The following is a 27,385-nucleotide window of genomic DNA, read 5'->3' on the forward strand; positions in this document are numbered from 1 at the left end:
TAAATTATATCTATATTTTTAAATTGAATATTATATTTTATTGCACTTATTCATTGCAATAGTGTTAAAATGCACTATTCATCTTTATGCATTATCGTTATTATTGTTGTATAATCGGCCTGTGTTTCTAAGCATTAGGTTGTAATTATATAATTGATCAGTCGTCAAGATCGTCTTATATTTCTTTGTCTTCGCAGTTTATACATCATTAGTTTTACCCTGGGGTGCCATGGCTATTGTCGTTGCATACAAGGTTTACAACTTTAATATACAGGACAACAAAGAAGATTTTTATTCTAAACAATGCATACAATGTTGTTATTTGAGACATTTTAGGGAGTTCTGAAACGGAAATGCGCCACACACAATATGGCGATTGTACTGACGGTTACAGAGATGCACCAGACCTTCGAGGCTGTGTATCTATGGCGGGAACAATGAACGAATCAAAGTACCGGTAATCAGGAAGAGATGAAATGTCTGTTTATCCGGACGGAAATTGGTATTTGATGTGAGTTAAACTACATTCACGAACAGAAAAGTTCAACCTACTGTCTGTTACAATTAACTAAGCTATACAGGGTAAGTTTAGCCTATGAACGTTACTTTTTTATCAAAGACAATGCATTTTCAAAGCACATGACACTTGTTTACGAGCAACTCTTTAAGTGTTATTTAAAGTAGTGCCGAACACTCAATGGAAAATCCCATTTATTTAACTTGTTCTGGTTGTTATGCTTTTGTAAGGTTTAAAAGATAATTTAGCTTTTAAATGAATGCCTATATAACAATCCAAGAGGTATTAATGACATTACAAATGACATACCTGTATCTTCTAGGGTAGTGTAGTATAGTGGAGCCTATCCCAGCTGTTCCTCCTGCACCGAAAGGTCTCAAAGCAAGGCAAAGAAGACAATGGATGAACTGTTGTTGAGTGAGGTGAGTAGACCTAATAATCACCAAAAACGCTCTCGGTTTTCTCCCATACGCAGGTGAAATATATCTAGAGACAATTTAAAACTTCACAGGGCAGCATGGTGGATAAGTGATTAGCGCACAGCCCCAGGGTTCAAGACCGTGTGGAGTTTGCATGTTCTCCCCCGTGCCGGCGTGGGTTTCCTCTGGGCTCTCCGGTTTCCTTCCACATTCCCAAAAATAAGCACCCTAGGTGTGAATGAGCGAGTGGTTGTACTGTATGTCCCTGAGTGCCCTGCGACTGGCTGGCAACCAGTTCAGGGTGTCCCCTGCCCACTGCCCAAAGATAGCTGGGATGGGCTCCAGCACCCCCACGACCCTACTTAGGATTAGCGGTGCAGATAATGGATTGATAGATTAAAACAAAATATCAACGAATATCCTGTAATACCTGAAATATGCGACAATTGATCTGTTCACTGTGCACTTATGTGAACTACTGTATTGACATTTCTTCAAAAATACAAGAATTTTCAAATGTGCACTCGGTGCAAGACAGGGGTCAGCAACCCAAAATGTTAAAGAGCCATATTGGTCAAGAAAAAAAACAAATTTGTCTAGATCTGCAAAATAATCAAAGTCTCATACAAGCCTTATGATAAATAATATTTACCTATGTTAGCCCACTATCAAAATGACTTAAGTTGGATTCAGCACATCCTGTGGAGAATGTGACTACTATGTTGTAGGATACCGCCTCAAGTATAACTTTATTACAATATTAATGAATTACAGTATGTTTTATTGCTTTAATCAAATAAAAAATTCAATGAACCTGTTTACGACACTGTTTAACATTTGACATGTTAATAACACACTTGGCCAGTTCTATTTAACTCCCACAAATGCCAATCCGGCTTTTTCTTTTTAACCTCTCCCCATCTTATGCTGTGTACTTGCCATGATTCTTTCCCATGAATTTGTTATTGACAGGTATAAAATGCATCTGAAGCTTGTAATACATACTACAGTGGTACCTCTACTTACAAATTTAATTTGTTCTGTAAGTAGCTTTGTAACATTTTGAATGTAAATGCGCTAATTCGTTTCAAGTCCCACAAAAGCTCTCGTTTGCCCACGTCCCTGCGTCCTAGATGCATCATTTTTGCTGGGGACGCATTGTGTCAAATCAACGTGCGTCCCCGGCACACAACTTTTTTGACACCAATTTGTCATTGTTACCCGATTACTTTTTTTTTTTTTTTTTTAACAAAGATTTACCACACTCCAAACTTTTCGTCAGGCAGATCCGCCATTGTTGTTTTGGTCTTGCGCCGATCTCGGCAAACGAGATCTCGTTGCTTCGAGATGACGTCATTGTTGTGGCGGTTGTCGAGTGAAAGAGAAGTATGCCTCCGAAAAAACAGTTGGTACTAGGTGCAAATCAACCAAAAAATTGTAATTTCTTCAGTGTCAGTAATAAGTCGAAACATAACACAGAAAGTGGTAACAAGTGCAATAATTCCGGCATGAAAAAATGGCAGAGAAATTCTTCAGAAGACCGCAAAGGCAAGGAAAACACGATTCGACGAAGGAAAATAACCAAAAGAATACTACCAAGAAAAGGACTTTTCTGCCCAGATGGACTAAATTTTATTCCTGGTTACGCTATGAGGAGGATGATAATGGATTGGACCTTGAGAAGGCATTACAACTATGGCGGGACAGCAAACCACGAAGAATATATGAACTGAAAAATTTGAAGTGATAACTGCTTTGTATTACCAATTAACTGTGATGATTAAAACTGCATGAATATATAAATATTTCAGCAATATTATTTTGTATAGTGTACAATATTGTGAACTGAAAAATCTGAAGTGATCACTGCTTTGTATTACCAATTAAATGTGATGATTAAAACGTAATGAAAATATAGATTAATATAATTATTTCAGCAATAATAATCTGTATAATGTACAATATTGTTGTGAACTGAAAAATCTTGAAGTGATAACTGAGTTGTATTACCAATAAACTGTGATGATTAAAACTGAATGAATATATAGATTTATATTATATATTTGTCGCCGATTTACGAGAATGCTAGTCCCTGGGACCCATCATTTTTCAGAGGTAAAGTGAACACTGGTAGAGACATTTATAAGTGGAGGTACAACTGTACATGTGAACTCAACAAACCAAATGGGGAAAAAGAAGAGAGTCTATAACACTGACTTTACCATAACTTCTTTCCAGTTTGTTTCAGGTGACTTGGGGGAGTTACACGGCAAGTTGCTTGCTTCAAAAAGTAGTCATCAATCCCAGAAAGGTATTGTCTCATCCTGTAAAGGTAACAATTACAGCAAAATAATAAAGTCAGGGAAGGCAATTCAACACTGAACAGAAACTGAACTGTGCTTATCACGTATTTTTTATTGTTATGCCTGTTCTTGTAAAGGCGCAATTCAGCAAGGCCATTCTTAAATATCAAAACATTGTCAGACATGACAAGAATTTCCGTTTTGATTAGAAGACTCAAAAATAAGATTTGTCAGCAACCAAAAAGAATCACTTTATTCTACTGTGTGAACTTACAAACATATCCTGTCTGCTTTTCCCTTGGTCAGGTATAAACTCTAGCGAAGGATTGGACACTTTGATCGAGGAAGAGGAAAAGGCCAAGTTCTTTGAAGAGTTTGACGGACATGCTTCATCAGATATAGATTATTGTCAGTTGAACAAAGAGATTGACCTTGAAAGTGACAATCCTCGTTTATGTTTCGGGTATGTAGATTCATGGTTCAAATTTTTAATCTCGTTATGTGCCATGTGCTTCCAAAGTACTGTGCGCTTTCAGTTGGTGAGTTTTTTCAGGCTTTGTGTTATATTTCAAGCAAAAAGCCATTTAACCAGACCTGGATGTACCTTAATTCATAATATTTTCCAGACGTTAACATTTTTGTCATTACTTTGTGGTTTCAGGGTTGCTGAGGAGGAACCTGATGATGATTACCGAAACAAAATTAGAGGCGCTTCAGGTAAGCAAGATACAACAATGAAGCTGATCAGAGTTCTTGTTTTAGTGATTTTCTTTTCTTGATCTTTTAAGGTTCCCCACACTGCACTCACGATTCTGAAGATGAGGATGTTAAGATTAAGGTTGTTGCTTTCATTAAACAAAATTTTACATCAGTGGTACATATATTTATTAGCTGATCAACCCAACTAACCTACTTAGATTTAGGACGTAGCTTATTACATGTTTGTCTCTCATCGTCAGATGTGTTCTGCAAATAAAATAGCATTTCCAGGTGATCCAGTTAGCGTCTCGCCAATGTGTGAGTGAACTGATATCACTGTAAATTTGAATGCGATATTTACAACAAGGCAGAAGCTCATTTCGTATCATGGCTGGCATCATCTTTCAGAAATTGAAAATGTTGAAGGATAATGACAATGAATATTAATATTTTTCTATTTTGTTTGTTTTCTAGAAGTTTGGATTGTCTTCAAATGCCACAAAAGGTAAAGCGAGGGAAAGGCTGAAGTACTAAATTCATGGGAATAAAACTTGAAAACAACTAGAACAAATTGCAAAATTGCCAAGAATTTTTGTGGTTGACGTGCATTCTGATGGGGGGGGGTTACCAGATAAAGATCTGGGATATTTCAAAGTTTTTATTCAGTCTGATATCAATAAAATACTCAACAGTTGTAGACACTGATGGGCAGCGCGGTGGAGAAGTGGTTAGCGCATGTGCAGCACAGTTCTAAGGTCATGAGATCGAACCTCCTGTGTGAAGTTTGCATTTTCTCCCTGTGCTTGCGTGGATTTCTTCCGGGCACGCCGGTTTCCTCCCACATTCCAAAAACAAGCATGTCTGGTTAAATGGCCGATCCAAATTCTCCCTAGGTGTGAATGAGCGAGCGAATTGTCTGTCCCTGTGTGCCCTGCGACTGGCTGGCAACCAGTTCAGGGTGTCCACTGCCCGAAGATTGATGGGATGGGCTCCAGCACCCCCGCTACCCTATTGAGGATAAGCGGTGCAGATAATGGATGGATGTACACATTGATCCCGGTGTATTCCAATTAATTCCCCCCAAACTAGTGGTTTCAATGTTTTGAATTTAGTAAACAAAAGGACAACCTTATATATTAGCTGGTGCATGACATAAAAATTGCCAATCGCTTCACAGTTTCAGTTTCTGTATGATTTATACAATGGCTTTTAAGGAATAGTGGAAGGCAGAAGGAAAGAAATAACAGACTCAAAGGACAGAGGATGAATATTTTGTGTCCATTTTTTACAAGGACACCTTGACTTTTGTCTAGCGGTTTCATTCTTTCATTTATTTTAATAATTCATTTTAATTATCTGAAAAAAATAAAAAGCAATGCCTGATTTTCTTAAGTAATTTGCAGTTCTGTCTCTTTAGATCGAACGTACGAGTTAAAAAAAAAAACAACCTTCTAATTTTAAATCTCTTGATTTTGATAACTTTTAAAATTCTGTTTGCTTGTCAGGCCTGTTGTATGAACAGAGTACAGGATCAGACATTGACGCGCTTCAAAACGCCTATCAACAAATTAATACTGGGGAGGATTCAGATGACCCAAAACGCCTTCATCTGTCACTGGAGTGGAACGAGAGCAACAATAAACCGATTGCTTTGTCCTCCAAACAAGCCACAAAGTCACCTGAATGCGCCTCTACAAATGAGTCAGGTAACATACTTAAAATAATGGGATAAACTCACCTCATCACAAAGATGTACAAATCCTGCACACCAAAGATAAACGGTTCAGTGTCTCCTTGAGATGTAAATTAAGATTATTTTAAATGTATGCTTATGCGCAGGCTTGGGGTAACAAAATACATGTAACTGCATTATGTAATTAGGTTACAAATAATTTGATTGTATTCCGTTAAACAGACGCTCCCCTACTTACGACCATTCGATTTACGAAAATCGGTAGATACGATCATTCTTTTCGGGATGTCGGAAAATATCCTGACATTGCTTTAAGTTCGATTTTGTATTGTATAAGTTCCGAGTACATGACACTACTGTAGTACTTCTTTCTGCCGCTACCAGCGTGTGGCGCTGTGAGAGATCACCCAGCATCCACCCGGAAGAAAAAAAAATCCGCTTCCTCTTCCTAGTTCGTGTGTTAACATACTATACTGTCTATACTATGTCTATACTGTATCTCCTGTGCGCTAAGAACTTTGACGTTTTTATTGTTTAATATCTCGTGCATCCATTCAATATGGTTGGTGTGAAGTGTAAAGAAGAGGTGAGCCATCTCTTTTTAAATGAAAGTAGAGTAAGAAAGATTGATGCGGTTGAAAAAAAATGGTTGGATGTCTTTTTTTGTCCACTCTCTACCACGGAGGAGGACCTTTTGAAGCACATCTTCCAAAAGTAAGTTTAACGTAACTTTATTTCACTTTATAGAGCATATTATTTTGTGAAATGTTTATTTTTTAGTACAAAACAATACAGTTTATTAATACAAGCCTTAAACTTACTTATATAAACCTTAAACATACAAAATACAGCACTTACAAGCAAATTCAACTTACAAATGATGGTCCTGAACCCATCTTGTAGTTACAGAAAAAAGGCGTGAACAAATAACAGATATATTTAGTAAAAACAAGGATTACTTTGCAGGATCACAGATTTATTTAAAAGCATTTTTATGTTGCACACCACAGGGGGCGATATTGACATCCGGTGCGTTAGTTTTAACTTTTTTTGTTCTTTTCCTTGTTCAGATTAGCTTTGTTTATATTCGCCTCTCTCTCTCTTTTTTGCACTCATTCGTGCTCTCTCTTTCTCTCTCTTTTGCTCTTCTGCTCTCTCTCGCTCTCTCTCTTTTGCTCTCCCGCGCTCTCTGCGGTCTTATTCATTCCACACACACGCTCACTTTCAGTAATACAATAGCAATATATAATACATAAAAATGTGTATATATATATATATATATATATATATATATACACCGTATTTTCTGCACTATAAGGTGCACCTAAAAGTCTTAATTTTTTTCAAAAGCTGACCATGCGCCTTATAATACAGTGCGCCTTATATATGGCTCAATATTAAATCGCAAGGTCTCGCAACTTACGCAACAGCCGCCGACTCGATTTTCCCCCGAACGTGGAGTAGTCCGCGGTGTATTCTGGGATTTATATACCGGCGTTTCATTGGCTAACCAATGTGTCAATCATCATTTGAATTGATCGCTATTGCCTAAAGTTATTCGGAGCCTCGGATAGGCTAGAGGGCCGAAACAAACCCTGCAATTGGCCAAAAAAGATGTGTCAATCATCAGTTAAATCGATCGTTTTTGGCTGAAGTTATTCGGAGCCTCGGATGGGCTAGAGGGCCAAAACAAACCCTGCAATTGGCCGAAAAAGATGTGTCAATCATCAGTTAAATCGATCGCTATTGGCTGAAGTTATTCGGATCCTCGGATAGGCTAGAGGGCCAAAACAAACCCTGCAATTAGCCGAAAAAGATTTGTCAATCATCAGTTAAATCGAACGCTATTGGCTGAAGTTATTCGGAGCCTCGGATAGGCTAGAGGGCCAAAACAAACCCTGCAATTGGCCGAAAAAGATGTGTCAATCATCAGTTAAAACGATCGTTTTTGGTTGAAGTTATTCGGAGCCTCGGATGGGCTAGAGGGCCGAAACAAACCCTGCAATTAGCCGAAAAAGATTTGTCAATCATCAGTTAAATCGACCGCTATTGGCTGAAGTTATTCGGAGCCTCGGATAGGCTAGAGGGCCAAAACAAACCCTGCAATTGGCCGAAAAAGATGACTGAATAGCAAGCTTGCTAAACTACGCCATAAAGAAACATGTTTCATTAGTCTGTATTTGTAAATATTTTACTCTCCTGGATTTACTACACTCACGGTTGTAAGAAGACCATGGTTGCGTATCATTATTGAACGTGAGAACTTAGGTGAGTTATGCGGCTTTATATTTTCCTGGTATCTTGTTTTAGAACGATCTTGATGTTGCTGTGATGAGTTGAGTGAACTAAACTCAATTCCAAGTGTTTATTGTCATATGCACAGTAAAGTTGCGAGCGAAAAAGAAAATAGAAACTAAGGAAGGGTTGGCATTTCTTGAATCCCAAGACTTTAACCTTCCGAATGATATTTGAAATGATGCATTTGAGTGACATCGTACGGACACCGCATCCGCACGTGTCTACGACACGTATTTGCTTCTTTGCAAGCTTTGGGAATGTTAAGGGGGTAATCAGTTGGACTGAATCATCTGACTGTTTTGTCGACGTTCCCATTGTAGCGCCTCATAATCCGGTGCGCCTTATCTATGAAAGATATAGGACCAAAAACTATTTTTTGGGGGCGCGCCCTATAACCCGGTGCGCCCTATAGTGCGGAAAATACGGTGTGTGTATGTATATATATATATATATATATATATATATATATATATATGTATATATATATACCGTATTTTCCAGACTGAAAGGCGCACCTAGAAAACAAAACTTATAAAGTGCACGTTATAAAAATAAATAAATGTTATCACTTATTTACAGTTGTAAAAAAAACATAATAGAAAGCAATTTGAGCTTTGCAAGGTAAATTACCATACATATACAGTATATTTATATTTTTTCCATATGTGACTCAATACCTCTTTTTTACAGTAACTAGAAGACAATGACATAAATGTTTACTGTTTCTAGAATTACCCACTGCTGAAGAACTGATGCGACCCATCCGACCAGACAGGTTACTTCTTGCAAATGTGTCTCCACGTAGCATGTAATATCATTTTGTATATCATTCATTACTTTAATAGTTTTGTTTTATTTATTTAGTTGACATTTTTGTTTTCATGACATGCTTACAGGAGTCAATTAGATCAATCCTAAGTGCTTGGGGCACGCATTTGATTACATTGTGTTTTTGCAATTCATAATCTTCAAATTAAAAGTTCTGCTTAAATATAAGACCCTTCACACTAAACTATAATAGATTATACATGTCCAATTGTAGAATTGTTATTTTAGCATTGCGATGTATTCATGGATTTTAGTTAATCTTGTGTTTGTCACATTGTTTGATCGTAGTAAACAAGACAAGGAGGAAACCCTGTGTCCGTTAGACAGAACTTTTCAAGTTTTGACCATAAATGAGGATCACCATGCTCTACTGGCAAAAGCAGAATCAAAGTTAAAAGACGTGAATACACTGGAAAGCTCTCAACACAACCAACAGGAAAGTTCCAAACGGGGCTCGACACGGCGCGTTAAAGATGAAGTAGAGAGACTGATGCAGGAGCAAAACACGAGTGCTTCTTCAAGAGCTTCACAGATTCACAAAGAAAAGAAAGAAACAGTGAGATGAATTTAAAACTCTGGATAGTACTGGAGATGTATTATTTAAGAACTTTTGAATTTTTGAGTTATGTACATATATAGAATTTCAGATTTGTGGAAAGTATGTAAAGTCCTTCAATTGTATAACTTGGAGCAGTGTTTCTCAAGCGGGGATATTTGGAGGCACTTCAAGTGGTACTTTAGATTTTAAAATATTGCAAATCTTCGCTTCACTTCTACTTTTAATCATCCAATTTCATCTGTAAAGAACCAGTTTAAATGCAGAATAAAATAAGACCTAAAACAAGCAAAATAATATCTCAATGGGACTGTATTATTTTTAGCATACATTGTTAAAAAGCTCCTCAGTGGATCAACGACTTTAGGAAAAAAACATTGAGAGACACTGATTTTAGGATTCTTATTTACATAAATTGTAACAGTTATGATATTAGAAAAATTACATTTACTCATCACACTTTCTCTGTACTTTCGTATAGCACCCCCGTCGCGCTTCAGGATTGCCAATAAGGAAGCCTTTTGTGGCAACGCCATCAGTCCCCAAGGTTGAGGGAAAAAGACTGACCAGAGGGACAAACAAAATTGTTGCTAACAAATCTTCTGTTTCTCAAGCAAAAAAGTCCAGCCTCAAAACCACACAAAACAAAGAAAAAGATGACAACAACACAGGTTAATAGTGATGGTCACACAAATTGCTGAAAACAGTCTATTCTCTGCTTAAAATAACCTCTTATTCTGAATAATGTAAAAGTATACTTGTCCATTGATGATCATCCTGCCACGTTATCTTTAACAGTTCAACTTTTTTTTCAGAACCAGATTCAAAAAAGAGCAGTGAGCTTGTGGTGTCTGTCCAATCACTTGTGAATGTCCTTCAACTGCAGATGGCCACAAGCAGTGGCCTGGAAACAACAGATGTACGACTTGTGCACTCTTGTCTTTTTTTTCATTTGACATGAACGTCACATTTACCATTTCCATTTTCACATTTATGAGATAAATGGTTGGGTTTACACATCAACACACTAACTCGTTCTGATCATAAGCCAAAGTCATATAGCTAATTACTGGTATGTGTTTCTGTGTTGATATGTAGACGCTTTACACTGAATTGGTGCTGTCCAAAGCTTGCATCATGTCTTAACACCCTGTTTTTTTTTTTCTTTCTTTTTTTGTAATGTCCAGAAGGGCATTTCTCTGGTGGAGGAGTTAAGAGATGAGCTGATGCAGAAGGATAAGGAACTTCAAGAAATGAAGCAACTAAAAGAGGAGCTTCAACAGCAGAACTATGTTCTACACAGCAAGGTTGATAAAATTCCCAAATTTGTTACAAATTAAGGACTTGTGTTTGGTCAAATATTGACATATCTTTGTTAATTTAATTCCGGCATGTCAAACATTTGGCCTGTGGTCCAGACCCAGCTCGTTGAACAATAAATTTGTATACATGCATTTCTGAGTATGTCAAAAAATGAACCAAGTCTCTAGGTCATGTCTATCAAAATATTTGCATTTTAAATGAAATGCAAACCAAATGCTCTCTCTGGCCGCTAGAGACTACTAAAGCAGTGTTTTTCAACCTTTTTTGAGCCAGGGTGTGTGTTTTTCATTGGAATTATTTTGAACATTATGTTTAATTACATTGTAATTTTTAATACCCCCAGTTTTTACAGCACTGACACTTGACAATGACATAATATTTGCAGAAAAATATTAATAAATGTTTTATAAAATTTTAAATTTCAAAAAGTGACATTGGATAATTTCTCACGGCACATTTGACGATCTCTCACGGCACACTAGTGTGTCGCGGCACAGTGGTTGAAAATCACTGTATTAAAAGATATACTCTCAGCTTTTGTAGGCCCAGTCTAGTAGTTTGAACTGATGTAGTCTAATCTTATTGCCCATGCCTTGCTAAAACTTTTATTTTGTATTTGTCTTTTATTCATTTTAAACCAGTTTGACAAGTAAAACAAAAAAATATATATTGTTTTATAGCTCCCACTTGAGGTGAGTCGGTTCAGCAGTAAAACTGCATTCACTCAACTGTTAAATCAATGCCAAACATGAAAATACCCATTGTTTGTGAATAAATGTGTTGTGCTTTTAAAAGATCTCTTGTCATACATGGTTTCAATATGTAGGCTAGGCTACTACAGTAGGCTGAATGATAAAGCATAATACTGAAAAACTACGGAAAGCTAAACATTTTAAGTTGATATTCTTTTCTGATCCGGCCCACCTGGGAACAGAAAGTCTGGATCTGGCCCCAGAGCCAAACTGCGTTTGACATTCCTGATCTAAATCATGCATCGTTGTTTTACAGCACACTATGCAAACATTTTTCATTTACAAAAACCTGATTGTGACATCATCGAGTATACCAGTTTGTTTCTTTTGGTAATTTTGTCATTACATTGTCCAATCAGCTGAAATGGTCTTCATTCACTGTAATTCACAGGTTTCAGAGTATGCCGTATTACCAATGTTATGATTTATTAAATAATTGTTGAGCTGTTTTTGTTTTAATACCTGTCTACGACTATTATTTAACTACCTGCTCTTATATTTTTCCACGGAGCAGTTGCACAATGCAGAGGAAGTCCGGAAAAGAGTCAGACTGAAAGAGGCGGCAGATCCTACAAATGAGAAAACCCTCAAACAGATTAACAAAGAAATAAGAGAACAAGAGACAATCATTCAAGGTTATCAACAGGTAAGGATGCCTGGAATCTTCTGTTATGATTGCCATCATTTCTACTATGGGTTATAGAAGCATCACTGTATGAATAACTGTCTTAAACAGCTGTTTTATCCTGCAAAAACAACTGATTAACATGAAAACTTGGTGCTTCCAAAGTTGATTTGAGTTTATTATGGTAATTTGATCTGACCAAAGGAAAGGACTGTCCTTAGTTGTTCGTTGTGTGCACACTGTTAATATACGGCAACCAGTCCAGCATTTAGCAAAAAGTGGTTTGTGTTTGGGTGACTCGTGGTAAAAAAAACAATATTTTTGTGATTAAGGGCTATATAAATAAATTTGACTTGACTTGGAATACATACTATTGGTCCATTCACTTGCATCCAAATGTTTGTTTTAAGACCATTATTATCTCAGACTCACAATAGCCATAGTTCAAGTTACACAGATCCCTTAACTACCTGGGTAGTCTTACTGTGTTGTGTCTTGGGCAAATACAGCAGGCGCTGCCAATCCCTCTCCAGGAATATCTATACTACGTCTCTGTATTTTACAGCACCAATATTTTTGTTGTTTCATACGCACAAAATGCTTAATGTTTAGGTAATATACAAGGTCATGTATGGGTAATATAGTCCTATATTCCCATTCACAGGAGAATGAGAAGCTGTATTTAGAGTTGAAAGCTCTGCGAGTCAAAAGTACTGCAAATGAACAAGCCATGTTTCATGAAAACCAAAAACTTCAAAGTGAGCTGGTCTTTACAAAGTAAGGTTTAATGAATTTGACAATGCAGGTATGACCATTTGAAGTATGAACTATCAAAAGAGCGCATTTCTCGACTTAATTCAGGGAGCAGCTCAGGAAATCATCATCCTCGTTGGATCATCGCATTAAAGAACTATTAGCTGATATTAATCTCTCTCAGGGAAGTATCAGTAACACACAAATGGCTATTTATTTGGAGCTACCCGAAAGATAAATCAAATTTTTCTTGTGAGTAGACGAACGAGGCAAAACTGTTGGAGGACCTTCATAAACTGAGGCAAGAGAACCAGGCTTTGCAGCTAGACATGGCGCTATTCAAGAAGGAAAGAGAGATGGCCAAAATGCAGACAGCCTCCACCGCTGGTAAGACCTTCTGCGACAAAGTACTGTATATCTTTTTTTTTTTATTATTTTTACCGTATACGCTTGTCTGATGATTCCATAAGTGTGTATTATGGCTTCCAAATATGCCAGTCAAGGTACCGGATGATACACACAAAGACGAGATTGCTCTACTCAAGAAAAAGCTCCAGTGGTTTGAAGAAAACCAAGAAGTGTCCGGAAAAGATGCAGAGAGACTGAAGGCTGCCACGGCAGAGATCGAGCTCCTTAAAGCCCATGTGAGGAATTGCACAACTAAAAGTAACCCCAACATTAGGAACAAATGTGTTTCCTATTTGAACTTTCTTCATGTATAGTTTTGGATTTTACTCATGAGCACTGGTTAGAGATGCTTCGTTAATTTCTGTCAAGTTATGTAAGAATTAATGCCAGAAAGTTAATTAGCCTAGAAGTTGTAAAAACCTTTGTTAGGCTATTTTTAGTAAATTAATAATAATAATGATCATGGATTTTTTTTTTTTTTTTTTAATTTCAACACTGTCAGAAAGTAATCTTACTTCTATACGAGGGGTGGGAAAACTATGGCCCACAGGCCACATTTCAGGCCTATAATTTCGGTCTGCCAAAAGAAAATGGTGAAGATATATATTAAAGTACCTCTAAATATTAGAATTTCAATATATGAGATTTATTTGGAACAAAGATCTTGCCAGACCTCCGTTATCTGAACCGCTTATTCTCAGTAGGGTCGCGGGGGTGCTGGAGCCCATCTCAGCTGTCCTCGGGCAGTGGGCAGGGGACACCCTGAGCTGGTTGCCAGCCAGTCGCAGGGCACACCGGGACAGACAATTCGTTCGCTCATTCACACCTAGGGACAATTTTGACCGACCAGTTAACCTGACATGTATGTTTTTGCAACGTGGGAGGAAACCGGAGTGCCCGGAGGAAACCCACGCAAGCACGTGGCGAACATGCAAACTCCACACATGAGGTTCGATCTAATGACCCCAGAACTGTGCCGCACACGCACTAACCACTGCTCCGCCGTGCTGCCCCTTGCTAGACCTATGAAGGAAAATCCAAGTTGCTAGCCTACCAAGAGGCTACTACTAATGATACTTACCTTACACATTTCCGTTACATTTTGCTGGAGAGGCAGAGATAAATCTTTTTGGAGAAGTTTTCTTCAAAAGACTTTTAGAAAGTGATAGCGTTGGGAGTGTGGCTAAAAGCGCAAAAGAAAGTGATGAATAAAAACTGAAACAGGCAAACGGTAGTAGAAGTTGTACGTTTGTTTTTTTTAAAGTGACAGTAACTTTAATTTTAAGTAAACATAAGTGCTTACATATCATCAACAGTCTCATGCACCGATACTAGTAAAGCTGTACTAATTTTCAGGTGGAGAACATGAAAACCCAGGTGGCAAACAGAAGTAGTGTTCCACACGTCGAAGAAAAAAAAGTTGATTCGAAAAGGATTCAGGAGTTGGAGAAGCAGGTTTGGCTCACACACAAAAATCAGTTTTTTTTTTTTTTACCCAAAAATATTTCACGCCTATTGCCCATTGGTCTCTTCGGTTTACACAGGTGAAGCATTTGAAGCAAATACTCAGCAGCAAGAACCCAAACTCGCTGTCAGCGCTCATTGCAGCTGCAGCCATTGCTGATACGAAAGGGGATGGAACCGCTGAGAGGAAGTCTGTATCCAACAACATCAACACCCTTCTTGAGCGGAGAATACGACACATTGAGGTGGAGATGGAGCGACGTGACGAAGAGGCCAAAGAAAACCTCATTTCAATGGAGAAACAGTTCCAGGACACCAAGGTATGAATCAAATATCACCAGAACCTATTAACATAAATGCAACTGCCAAAAATGATCAATGTTTACATATTCACAGTGTCGATAACCCATCCATTTAGTGGAAACACGGCTAATGCACCTACTTTGAGGTGACAATCAACATCGACATAGTCTATTTCAGTGTTTTTCAACCGGTGTGCCGTGAGAAATTACCAAATTTTATCTTAGCCAGTATCTTTGATTTCTTCCCGTTATCAGCAGAGTAACTTTAACATTCATCCAGATCAGTAGGTGGAGCAGATTGCATTTTTCTTTTAAATGGTTTTATCTACTTGTATGCTAATCAGGTAGTACAGGGAAATATATTAAATAAATTATTCTATTTGAAATAAAATGATAAGTTTAAACTTTACTAGATACTGAAAATAAGGAGAGAGGATGTCAGTGCATTTTGAACTTGCAAGGAGAAACGCGAGAGAAGCTTTCAAACCTAATAATCAGTTAAATAATACCTTGCACATGATTTTGCTCCTTTATCTCATCTTATTATTTTATGAAAAGGAAACAAAAAGATAGATGGTAGTAAAAAAATCTTCTGGCTGTCAGCCTTTGTTCATTTTAATTATTATTTTTGTTATGTTTCAGGAAAACAAAAATTCCAAAATGACAGCAAATGTTTACGACAAAACAAATAACCTGTTTTACCTCCTGAGCCAGGGTAACCACAAAAGATAAAACAAAAACTATACTGATGATTTATGCAATATAATTAAAAAAAAAAAACAGGAAACCAGTGCCGGGGATTCATTTTTAAACATTTGAAAAGTGTACATTGGCTCAAAAAGGTAGAAAAACACTGGCCTTTTTTAATAATGAAATGATCTGCATTTATATAGCGCTTTTCAAGTCAATGATTTCCCAAAGCGCTTTACAATGTGCTCCACATTTCCCAATAGCGGCCTTCCAGCCATGTAAGGCGCTAACCTGCTTATTGGGGGTATTAGGGGTTCAGTGTCTTACCCAAGGACACTTCGACATGTAACGAAGCCGGGATTCGAACTGGGATCCCATGATCCCAAGATGAGCGCTCTACCTCCTGAGCTACTGCCGCCCCAATAATATGTAACCATCTCACCTAAACTGCATAACTGTCTCATAATGCAGCTGCGGTACGAACATCAGATCTCTGAGTTGGAGCAACAACTGCAGCGCGTGCAAGATGTGTCAGCAATGTCAACGTCAGGTTCTGAATCATGGACGGAGCAAGTGGAACGCATGAAGGTTGAGCTGCAGCTTGTGAAGGAAGCTTACGAGCAGAAGGAGATGTCTCTTCAGGATCAGATTGAAAAGCTCAAGAAACAAGTCAAACACAAGGTTAATTACCATATTTTGCGGACTATAAGAGGCTGCTTTTTTATATAGTTTGGCCGGGGTTTGCGACCGTTGTTCTGTATTTTAATGTAACTTTAAATTGCCTTTCAACATGACATGTATATTTCTGGTGATGGATTTCATCAAATTTCCCTCCAAATTGCGATTTATAGTCCGGTGCGACATAAAGTCCAGATTATACGGAATACGTTATTTTCAGATTTATGTAATTCTGGAGTGACAGTCGCACTAGCCCAAAAACGTATTATTAGGTTGAAACAAAAAATAGTTAGTTTCTATACCCTGCTATGGCTCAATAGACCATGGTGTGAGCCCCTTCCTCTAATGCTCACCTCCTCCCTTTCTCTCCAACTCCACTGGGATGTCTTTGTCAACCCATTATTATATTGTTGCTGTTTTGGGGGAAAAAAGCTTTCACTCTCCAAACTCCAAATTTTAATTTTTGTTTTCATTTGCTCATTATTTAAATAGTCCTTAATTGGTTTATCAGTCAATGTATTGTTATCATGTGAATATATATATATATATATATATATATATATATATATATATATATATATACTGGCGCATATGTAATATCCACAAAAAAAGTGTATTTCTATCCTCCTGGAGGGAAAAAAAACAGGTTTTTTTTTCACATAACGTTGACAATTAAGATAAATAAGACGATTATACCAAGATAAAGGGGTAATTATGAGCATTTACCACAGATTAAATTGACGGTTTCTAGAGGTGTATGCATGGTGGTGGAGAAGTGAGGGTGCACAAGAGATTGTTGATGATACATAAGCACTTACTGTACAGTTCAAATTAAAGATACTGTAACTTTAAATGAATGTAAACAATGTTTTTTACTGCACTAATATGTAAAAGCGTTTGCATGGTTTCCCCGTGCTTGCGTGGGTTTCCTCCGGGCACTCCGGTTTCCTCTCACATTCCAAACACATGCATGTTAGGTTAAATACCCGGTCCAAATTGTCCGTAGGTGTGAATGAGCGAGCGAAATGTCTGCCCCTGTGTGCCCTGCGACTGGCTGGCAACCAGTTCAGGGTGTCCCCTGCCCAATGCCCGAAGATGGCGGGGATGGGCTCCAGCACCCACGCGACCCTACTGAGGATAAGCGGTGCAGATAATAGATGGATCGCGGGAATTGCACAAGCAAACAGGAAAGAGCGCGTTTCTGGCGGTGAGCGGTGGCGTGTGTGAATTCTCTTAACTTTTCTCTTGTATGTCAGGCAAGATTTTTTGTTCAAAAACATCTTGTATTTCAAGTATCTCGTTTGTAGAGGGGCCACTGTATTGGATAAAACATACTTTTAGGGGCTATATAGTACATGTAGTCGAATACACGCGTATGAAATTTACAATGCATGTCATCAAAACCATATTGTCTTGAATGTTACTTAAATCTTACTGACTTGCTTCGACTCCGTTTCGTTCAACTGTCTGACTTGCTTTTTTATTTTTTATTTATTTTTATTTTTTTTAATGTTTGTGTATTACCAAGGTACTGATACGCAAGGTGTGGTTTCCCAACTCTGCATGTATTTTTTCCAGAAGTTTTGGTACGCATTTTTTATGGTGACTGCGTCATTTCTGTATGTTACCACTGAAGACAGAAATGCTATTGCGCATGTCTGACTCTCAGCAGAGATTATAATCATGTAAGATGCCTCATTCTGGTTGATTGAGTAATTTATTTATTTATTGATTGATTGAGGCTTTATTTAGGCACAGCAAAACACAACATCAAAAAATTGCCAAACGGGAAAAAACAAAATATATATTTGTACGAAAAAACGTATGTACTATTACATGTACTATTCCATTTTTTCTTCGCAGGGAAAACTTATTTAAAATCCAAACCATAACACAACACATTTCCCCACAAGGAAAACTTATTAAACAAATTAAACACATTTTAAACTTACAATTTCAACACAATAATATACCAATGGTAGGGACAAAATACCAACTATGGTAAGAGAACAGACATACATTACAGAGCACACTAAGACCTTTGCAGTGCTTACTATAACCAAAACAGCTGTTTGTAGACTTGAAAGTAGTTGAAACCTGTGAATATGTTTGCATTGTTTTAGTTGTGAACTGTTCCAGAGTTTCACACCACGTACAGACACACATTTACGCGTTGTTCTAATTCTAGGTATTTTAAATTCTCCATAACCAAATCAAATGATATGCCCTTTCATGAATCTCAAGTATTTTCTGTAAATGTGTAGACAACATTTTGATAAAATCTTAAATATGATTATAGCTGTATTATATTTGACAAGGTCCTGAAATTCTAGCAACTTAAGAGTGCAGAAACAAATTCTACGTATGATCCAAATACCCAGCCTTGTGAATAATTCACGGTGCTCGTTATTTTTCTGTAACTTACCGTACTGTATTTTGATAAGCGTTTCCCCACAATTCCCCTCAATAAGTAAAGTATGCGAGGACCATGGTACAGAACAAAGACAGAGTGCGTCCTGAACAAGGACTAGTTTTACAGTGTTTAAATTGCAAGGCTTTTGGAGATTTGCTTTTTATGTATCTGATGTGAAGTTTCCAGGAAATTTTGTTATCAATAATGACTCCCGGGAATTCTTTTTTCACTCACATTTTCAATTGGCGCATCATCAATCAGAATAGGTAATTCTGTTTTGTTTGAAATCGCAATTTTGTTGGAAAAGCATGTTTCGCGACAATATTCGACGTTGGAATTCATTGTCCACTATTTCTATTATGTTTTTTTTGTTTTTACAATGTCGACTATTCTTTTCAGCCCTGGTGTATTTCTACATCTGCCAGTATAGGTCTTCTATCGAGGACACAGCAATTTTTCCCTTACACTCTGTAACCAGATACCCACCTGGCAGCACATGGCACCATTGTTTTCGATTTACAACCTTTTGGTCATAACCGATCCCGGTCGTAAATCAAATGTAACCTGTATTATCATTGAAGCACTGAACATCTCTAATGCCTTGCAGGCCATACACAGCCCAACCCGACATCAACGACAAGCTGAGGAAGCACACGGCACACGCGTCATCCGTCTCAACCAAGAGTTGGCAACCAAATCGCAAACTATTCAAGAGTTGACTCGTACTGTGGAGCGATTGCAGAAAGATAGAAGGCAACTGCTCTCCGGCCCTCTTTTAAAACCTGACTCTCCATCTAAAGAGACGAAACAGCAAGTATCCACTGTCCATCCGGCCCCGTCTTCACAGAAAGAAATATTTACTGTTGCTCAGTGTGAGAACACCTACCAACCTACAGTCTTTACAGGTGTGTATTTTAAATGCTTATACAGTGGGACCACGGTTAATGGGGACCAAAACCACTCGCAAAAAGTGAAAATCTGCGAAGTAGCGACACCCCCTTCAAAAATGCTTATTTTTTATTTATTTTTATTTTTTTTAGACCTGCGAAGCTCTGAACCCGCGAACGTGGAACCACGAAGTAGCGACGCCCCTTCAAAAATGCTTAGAAAAATAAATAATAATTATAATATATATATTTTTTAAATTATTTTATTTTATTATTATTATTATTTTTTAGGCCCGCGAAGCTCCGAACCCGCGAACGTCGAAGCGTGAAGTAGCGAGGTCCCACTGTTCTACGAATGTTCAAATATGAATACAGTAATCCCTCGCTTTATCGCGGTTTACTTTTCACGGTTTTGCCATTTTGCGGATTTTCAGCATGCAATTGTGTTCAGTATTCTAATTGTACAAACAGTCACTTATCCTTTTCTTTACCTTTGGGTCAATAGCGTTGCAGTTCAATATTTTCATGTTTGTAAAACAGCTTGCCAAACAGCTTGTGCAAATGATCTCTTAATATCATGATTCAGATTCAGATCTACTTTATTGTCATTCTAGTACACGTGTATACCGAACGAAATGTCGATGCATCTGACCCCCACAGTTTCCTTGAATGTACAGATATAAATAATGTTGTATTGTATTTTGGCTACGTATAGTATTTTACCATAGTGCCGATAGTGCAAGAAGAGTAGCTAACCAGATGTGCAAAATGGGCAGTCAGGTTAACAAGTCAGGTACACAGTAACATTAACACTGTAACAATAACGCTGTAATTACAATAGTGCAGAGAGCAATGTGCAAGGAGTGGCAAGCTATTAAAAAAACTGCCAGTAGTGCAAAAGTCAGATTAGCAGCCGTTTAGATTTAAGTTAACTATATGTTAGATTGACCATTTAACAGTCTAATGGCCAGGGGGACTAGACTATTGCGGAGCCTGGTGGTCCTGCACCGCACACTGCAGTACCTCTTCCCAGAGGCTAGCAGAGTGAACAGTCCATGATGGGGGTAATGTTTTTAGCATGGGAATTCGTACAGGTTGTTGAATAGCGAGAAAATATTTTAATTTAAATGTTGCGTTTTCAAGGTCAGGGAAATGCTGGAATTTAGGGTGAAGTGCTTGAAAATGCTTAAAATTCTTGCCATGTTTCTCTATGGTCTGACCAACAGACTTTAAACAAAGGAAAAAAAATGAATAAAGTTGGCATGACGTCAGCTACGTTTGCATGCCGTTGTCATATAAAGCGTCATCACCCCCTACAGGTGCATTAGGACAGGTGCATCAAAAAATGCAAAAAGAGATATATCTCTTTTCAATTTGAGAGGCAGCGCTTTCCAGTCATATGAAAGATATATCACGGAAATAACTAGCTTAACGATGATATTTTTTGATAATTCTTTGATATGTGCAACACCTAAAGAAGGCACTATTAAGTGCAATGATTATGTATCAATTATGGACATTCATTATGGGCCATGTAAAAAATTAAGGAAGTGTTTCCTAGCAGGAAATTGTAATGGGAAGAAATTGATGAAACTGAAAATGCAAGTTACATCTTAGCGTTACTTTTATTCGTCGTGACATGGAAATGTTGAGATTATCCACACAGTCCTAGAGCGTCCTCTTGCGGTTAAGTGTGAAAATATGTAAATTATATACCAGTAATACAACTCAATGATAGTCACGTCATGTTTTTTTGTATAGCTCTTTATCACAAGGAGTCTCAAAGGGCTGCACAGAGCACAGATTATTGCAAACCACAGACTATTATTACACCATCCCCTGGTCTAAATCCTACATGAGGGATAGGAAAAACTCAAAATGAGGAAAATGAAGAAATCCCTCTTCCAGGCTGCAATGGCTGTTGCAATATGATAACGTGTTTATCATTTCACATATTAGTCTTATTGGAGTATCAGTCTCACCCCTAAACAAACTGTAAAAAAAAAAGTGATTATAGTCCAAAAAATACGACCTTCCAGTCCCAGTTGGTGGTGCTAATCTTTGCAATTTGAAGCCTTCTGTTCACTTTGAGCATAACAATTAAAATTTATAAGTGCAGAAGTTATTTGTAATAGAAAAAAAGTGTATTAAGTACAGTAATTGTATTTGTTTCAAACAAAACAGGGTTTGTTCTTTGGATTCAATGTATAGTAGAGTACTGTATTTAATAAATCAATAAAGGTTTCTACTTTGCAGATTTTGCCTCTATGGCGGGTTCTTTTCGGTACGTTAGAAAAAACGAGAGATTACTGTACCAAATAATCTGCAATATAATATTACCTGGTTTCTGTGCACAGAGAATCACTTGACCGAAGCGCTTAAGGAAAACGACACTCTCAGAGAGCTTGTGAAACAGCTAAAGCAAAACAACGAACAGCAAAAGAAGGCGCTCACAGCTCACGTCGTCCAAGCTAAAGAGGCCCTGTGCAGGTTTGTTGTGTGTCAGAATGACAAGCTTTGCAACGGAGTGACTCAAAAGGAATTTGTATCAGGCAGAGGGATCACTTTTTGGAGCAGATTTCTTCTTTGAAGGAAGAAAATCAAAAAGCGTTGGAGCGCATGCGCGCTACTCATGCCATGGAGCATTCTTCTTCAAAGGTGGCCAAACTTACCAATGAGCTGAACACTCGGGAGGTAACACAAAAATCGTGTGTACTGTCAAAATAAACACAATAAAATATGAAACTATTAATTTCTGCACATTTTTGTTCTACAGATCATGATAAATCTTTTGCAAAACCAGCTGAAAGAACTGCACGGGACCAAAGAAGCACTGGTGCGATCTGTAGCTCGAGAGGAGGCGTTGGAGTCACAGGTTTATGTTCTCCTTGTTTTTGTAGTACAAATTTAAAAAAAAAAATCTGAGGGGCTTATATTTGAGCTCAATGTTTTAAATAACTATTTTTCCTTAAAAAAATGTTCTTGTCCTACCGGGAGTTCACATCAATCATTTTAACTATATTTCTTATGTGCAAATTTATTTTGAAAATATTTTAAGTTAAATGAGAATATTACACTGATAGGTTTTTAGTTTAATTGACAATCAAAATGAGGAAAGAAGACATCAACAGATTTTGAAATTGCTCGGGGAACAAGAGAATACCCAACGTTTAGATAAGAAATTCCAACCTGTTCTAAAAGATCTTCCCACAAAACACTTTCTTTTTATTAAGTCTTCTAGGTTAGAAGAACAGCTACACCCCAGAGGATCTGCAAAGCATCCCAATTAGATTCAAATCCATAATTTTGCCTTGGCCACTCCAGAACCTTCATTTTGGGTTTTTCGAGCCATTCAGAGATGGACTTGCTGATGTGTTTTGCATTGTTGTCCTGCTGCATGATCGCAAAAGCGCTTGAGTTTGAGGGCACGAACTGATGGCCGTACGTTCTCCTTCAGGATCTTCTGGTAAACACCAGGATTCATTATTTAGTCAATCACAGCAAGTTGTCCTGGTCTGTGTCCTGAGGACTCGAGGGCTTTTGGATCCTGCAGAAGGACAACGATTCGAACCAGCAGGTCCATGGGTAAAAAAACAAAAAAAATAAAATGAAGGTTTTGAAGTCAAAGTCCAGATTTAAATCGAATTGAGAGGCTGTTGTGTGACCTTAAACAAGCAGTCAAGCTAGAAAACCCTCAATTATGGAATATTTGAAACAATTGGGCCCAAGTTCCTCCACAGTGTGGTGAAAGACTCATTACCACTTATCATAAACGTTTGATTTCCATTATCACTGGCAAGAGGGGTCCCAAATCACTATAAGGTTCTTGGGGCAATTACTTTTTCGCATGGGGCCAGATAGGTTTTGATCTTTTGTTCCTTAATAAATGGAATCAACATTTCAAAACTGCATTTTTTTATTCCTTTAGGCCATCTCTGTGTGATATTTAAATTAGTTTGATGATCTGAAACCTTTGAGTGATAAATAGGCAAATAACACAGAAACCAGGAAGGTGGCAAATACTTTTTTACTGGACTGTATTTATTAAAATAATTCATTATTAATATTCAAAGGATAAGAAGCCAAAAAAACAACCTTAATTTGTTTGCCATGTAAGATTTCTTTTAAATTTTTCAGTTACACGAGGCTAGGTATTTGGGAATGTTGTGGAAGGGAGCACAGCTGCCTCTCTTTGTAATCCAACCGAATTCAGTGCACAAGACGAGACGGTATGGAAAGAGCCCAGTGGGCTGTCAAATCGGTTGTTTAATCACTGAAAAATGTACACCTTGTTGGGAATTAACCCTGACATTTGTAATTATTTGGTTAATCCCATTCAATGACTAAAAAAAATATACACTTAAGATCAAGTGTTTTATTTCATTTCAGTTAGGCAAACTATTAAAGGAACTGAAGGAAGCCAAAGATGCACAGAATCCAGAAGTAAAACTCCTATGTGGCCTGGAGGCGAAGCTCCTCGCCATGGAGCGGCGATATCAAGACAGAGAACGAGAATTGAACCAGGTACATTGTGTTAAACGTCATATTATTTATTATTATTATTATAAGTGATTTTGCTGTGTGTGTGTTACAAGCAGTGTTGGCCATATTACTGAAAAACAGAAATTGTTTACAGTTCTTTACAAGTTACTTAATTGAATCAGTAATTCGGTATCACAGCAGATTACTGACACCAAAAAGTACCATGGTACTCCGAAAGTAACTCCGAAAGTAGTTACATATTACCGTATATAATCGCAATGAAGCCAACCCCCTAAACATGCTTTAAAATAGCCACATAAGCAAAGAAATTAAAGAAAACGTGTACAGTGTACACCAACCTGTAGACGCAGCCATCATATTTTTGGGCTCCAGGAATTTAGAGAGCTGGGAACACTTAGCCGAGACACTCCATATCCATTTTGTGTGTAAGTTTCGAATCATTCAAAATCATCTGTATCTTGGTAATGTCCAAGACGATTTTTCTTCCCCAGCCATGGTGAAGAGCAAATATCATTTCCCAATAAAAAGACCATAATTCAGGTCAGTTTCAACCTAAAATGTTTGTTTGCCTCATTAGTTCAGTTGGTTTGTTGTTTCCGTATAAGCCATATACCCCTCCCCACACACTGCCAACCAGTAACACTGGTGACACACAACCTTTTTTGCGCATATAAGCTGACCCCCTGATTTAATTTTTTATTTTATAGTTGTTAATTTGGCTTGGATGCAAGTATATACGGTAGGGGGAATATGAGGAAAAATTCAGCGTGACTTTGTGGGTACAAACAAACACGCCGACCCATTTGAACTTGCCTATAGAACAGGGTTTGGGAGCCAGATACGGCTCTTTTCAAAAGTACATATGGCTCAGAGATCAAAGTTGTTCATGCTAATTTTCTCTGTAGCGTTTTAATTTTGATAAACGCCAAATCGAATTTCGCGCGTGCATAGCCGAAGCAAGGCAGATAATACAAGCTGTTCGGTCCAGTATACAAAGGACTCACTCTCAAGTATAGTTTACAGTCGAGGTGTAAAGTGGTATATTTGCTGATCTGGGACACAGGCTCTGGTTTTACATTATTTCATAGATTTTATCCAATCATTTTACATCACGCAGTCCAAAATTAGCTTTTGTGTAGAGGGCGGGTTCAGCGTTTTTACTGGATTTTGTATCTCCAAAAACAAAATCCAAATATTTGGGATTGTGGCTCCTTGGGTGAAATAGATCCCTGACCATTGCTATAAGAAGTGACAATGTGAGTCATACAGAATTGTTCATAAGTAGGAAAAGATCACAATTCATTATCTGCATTTAATGAATAACGCAGTAACGATTCCTGTAGTAAGGACAGTTGAGTTACTAAATCTAATAAATAATGCGTTTCAATCTCTGTTACCAAAAAAAATAATTGCATTCCAGGAATGTGATCCTTTTTACATTGTTATTCCCTACACTGATTATCAGTACTTGCCAGAACTTGTTTAGGCAGTAAACATGCCCAATTAATCAGCAGTTGGAGAACACTGCAATTTATCAACTGCATTTAATGAGTAACGCTCTATGTAGCAGTAACGACTGTTGACCAAAATCTAATCATTTAGTGGCAGACATTTCTCTAAAATGGGAAGTGCTGGTGCCAGCCACATTTGCCATTTTGACTCTATTATGAAGGTCTACAGAACATTTCCTCTATAGTGTTAATGGTAGCCATAGGACACATCAAAAGAAAGCTGGAACCTTTGTTTTTGGTGAGAAAAAAAACATGTTTTTAGCTTTTACAACTGTTTAGTACACAGTTAAACATTGCTAAGTTTCTTGGAAATACTCGTTGCCTAGAAAATAACTAAAAAAACAAATAGGCATAGTATAAACGAAAGTAAAACAATGATGGACAGTTATGTCTATGTTGAACACTTTGTCAAGTTGACTTTTTAATCTTTTTGTTGAACTAACTGTGAAGTTTTAGTCGTATTGGGTTCCGACGTCCACTGTACAGGACACATGATAGCTTTAAAACAAAAATAATCATTTTAAAAATGTTGTGTCATGCAGCATTCCAAATTACTTGGAGAATTTCAAAATACATGTGATTGGACAACATTTTTTCCCTGGTTTTGAGGAGGTTAAAGCCCTCTGGGACAAACTTCTGAAAACGTATTTATACGCTATGGGACTGAATGGGTTAATAAGATGTTCCAGTACTCGTTACTGAGTAAAGTAATTGCGTTCCAAGAATGCGTTCCGTTGTAACGTGTTAGGCCCAACACTGGTTTCAAGCATTGGTGGCTGTTGTTTTGAACAAGATTTTGATGACAATGCCTATCCGTAAGTTAATTGTGATCAAACTCCATTCGTCCTACAGATAATCGGGAGTTCGTGGATCGATGGTGATCACAAGGCACAAGTGGATCACTGGAAAGGACTTGCTGTGGATAAAGCCAAAGAGCTGGAAGCCTTTCGCTTGGAGTTGGATTCCATTTTGGATATCATCAGACACATGCAAAGACAGGGCATGGGCCTTCCTGTTCAGGACTCTTGAAAACACCCATTTCAAAATTATAGTCTCTTGGTATTTTTTAAAAAAATATTAAATTATTTCCATAGACACTTTCAGAGTTTGAGTTCTTACTCGAGATTACCCCAGCTTTGTAGTGATAGGAATTAAACATTAAAATGTACCGTTTACCAAATTGTTCGAATTAGTTATCTGACTCCATTAACCAAACACAACCTACATTCACCGAACAATGCTCGCTCGTTTCTTGATGGAAAAGATGGACAAGAGACCGGCATTTCTACACGTGGGCAGACTTAATTTCTTAAACAATTTAACTAAGTGAACTCCATCGAATACGGCCGAATTAGTGTCGTCGGAGGCTCTGTCAAGCCGCCTCTCTCTCGATCTTCTTCCGCCTTTTCCTCCCGGCCCACGTTTTTCCGCAAGCTGGTGTGCCGCTCCTCCCATGGGCGTGCCAAGGAAGCCCCCACGATGGCTCCATCATCTCGGAGAGGACCGCCGCGATGTCTGGAATTAACCAAAACAACTTCTCCAAACAATGCCTGCCGTCCTGCTTCAGAGTCCTGTTATCAACAGAACTAAACAAAACATTCCGCATTCGGATCAGCGTGATCTGTCATTGAACTTAAGGCTACTCGATGAAAATCTTCATCGCACTCAATAAATGTAACTTGTATTCAATTGTGTAAAATCTTTTATAGTCATATGTATAAAATCCTTCAATAGGCACATGATTTAGCTGTTCAGCCACAAAA

At 37.8% G+C, this 27,385-nt stretch overlaps 1 protein-coding gene across 5 annotated transcripts; it reads left to right on the top strand.

Moving 5' to 3' along the window:
- Nucleotides 1-440: 440 nt before the first annotated feature.
- On the top strand, nucleotides 441-26,719 carry cep162 (centrosomal protein 162). Of its 5 annotated transcripts, none has more exons than XM_088326225.1 (27): nucleotides 441-582; nucleotides 840-939; nucleotides 3,175-3,247; nucleotides 3,546-3,702; nucleotides 3,901-3,956; nucleotides 4,028-4,077; nucleotides 4,413-4,443; nucleotides 5,444-5,644; nucleotides 8,659-8,737; nucleotides 9,046-9,313; nucleotides 9,795-9,984; nucleotides 10,129-10,232; nucleotides 10,501-10,620; nucleotides 11,903-12,034; nucleotides 12,678-12,790; nucleotides 12,875-12,948; nucleotides 13,025-13,153; nucleotides 13,265-13,410; nucleotides 14,531-14,629; nucleotides 14,719-14,958; nucleotides 16,102-16,311; nucleotides 19,329-19,626; nucleotides 21,966-22,098; nucleotides 22,161-22,302; nucleotides 22,385-22,483; nucleotides 23,998-24,132; nucleotides 26,475-26,719. In XM_088326225.1, the coding sequence occupies exons 2-27, from the start codon at nucleotides 916-918 to the stop codon at nucleotides 26,649-26,651; spliced, it is 3,480 nt and encodes a 1,159-aa protein (XP_088182351.1). In that variant the 5' UTR covers nucleotides 441-582; nucleotides 840-915; the 3' UTR covers nucleotides 26,652-26,719. The 5 variants fall into 5 exon arrangements, 4 of the variants coding, with proteins under 4 accessions (XP_088182351.1, XP_088182354.1, XP_088182352.1 ...); XM_088326228.1 differs by having other exon boundaries at nucleotides 8,659-8,704; XM_088326226.1 differs by having other exon boundaries at nucleotides 467-511.
- The last annotated feature ends 666 nt before the right edge of the window (nucleotides 26,720-27,385 follow it).

The sequence above is a fragment of the Urocampus carinirostris genome, chromosome 2, assembly GCF_059441175.1.
Source record: "Urocampus carinirostris isolate Australia breed hairy pipefish chromosome 2, RoL_Ucar_1.0, whole genome shotgun sequence".
Taxonomy (NCBI): domain Eukaryota; kingdom Metazoa; phylum Chordata; class Actinopteri; order Syngnathiformes; family Syngnathidae; genus Urocampus; species Urocampus carinirostris.

Bases quoted from the DNA above. Each gene is read 5' to 3' on its own strand.
- cep162 (XM_088326225.1), top strand. From the start codon at position 916: ATGGATGAACTGTTGTTGAGTGAG. The intron at 10,233-10,500 runs GTACGACTTGTG...TGTAATGTCCAG, and splicing joins GTGGCCTGGAAACAACAGAT to AAGGGCATTTCTCTGGTGGA. The intron at 22,484-23,997 runs GTTTATGTTCTC...ATTTCATTTCAG, and splicing joins AGGAGGCGTTGGAGTCACAG to TTAGGCAAACTATTAAAGGA.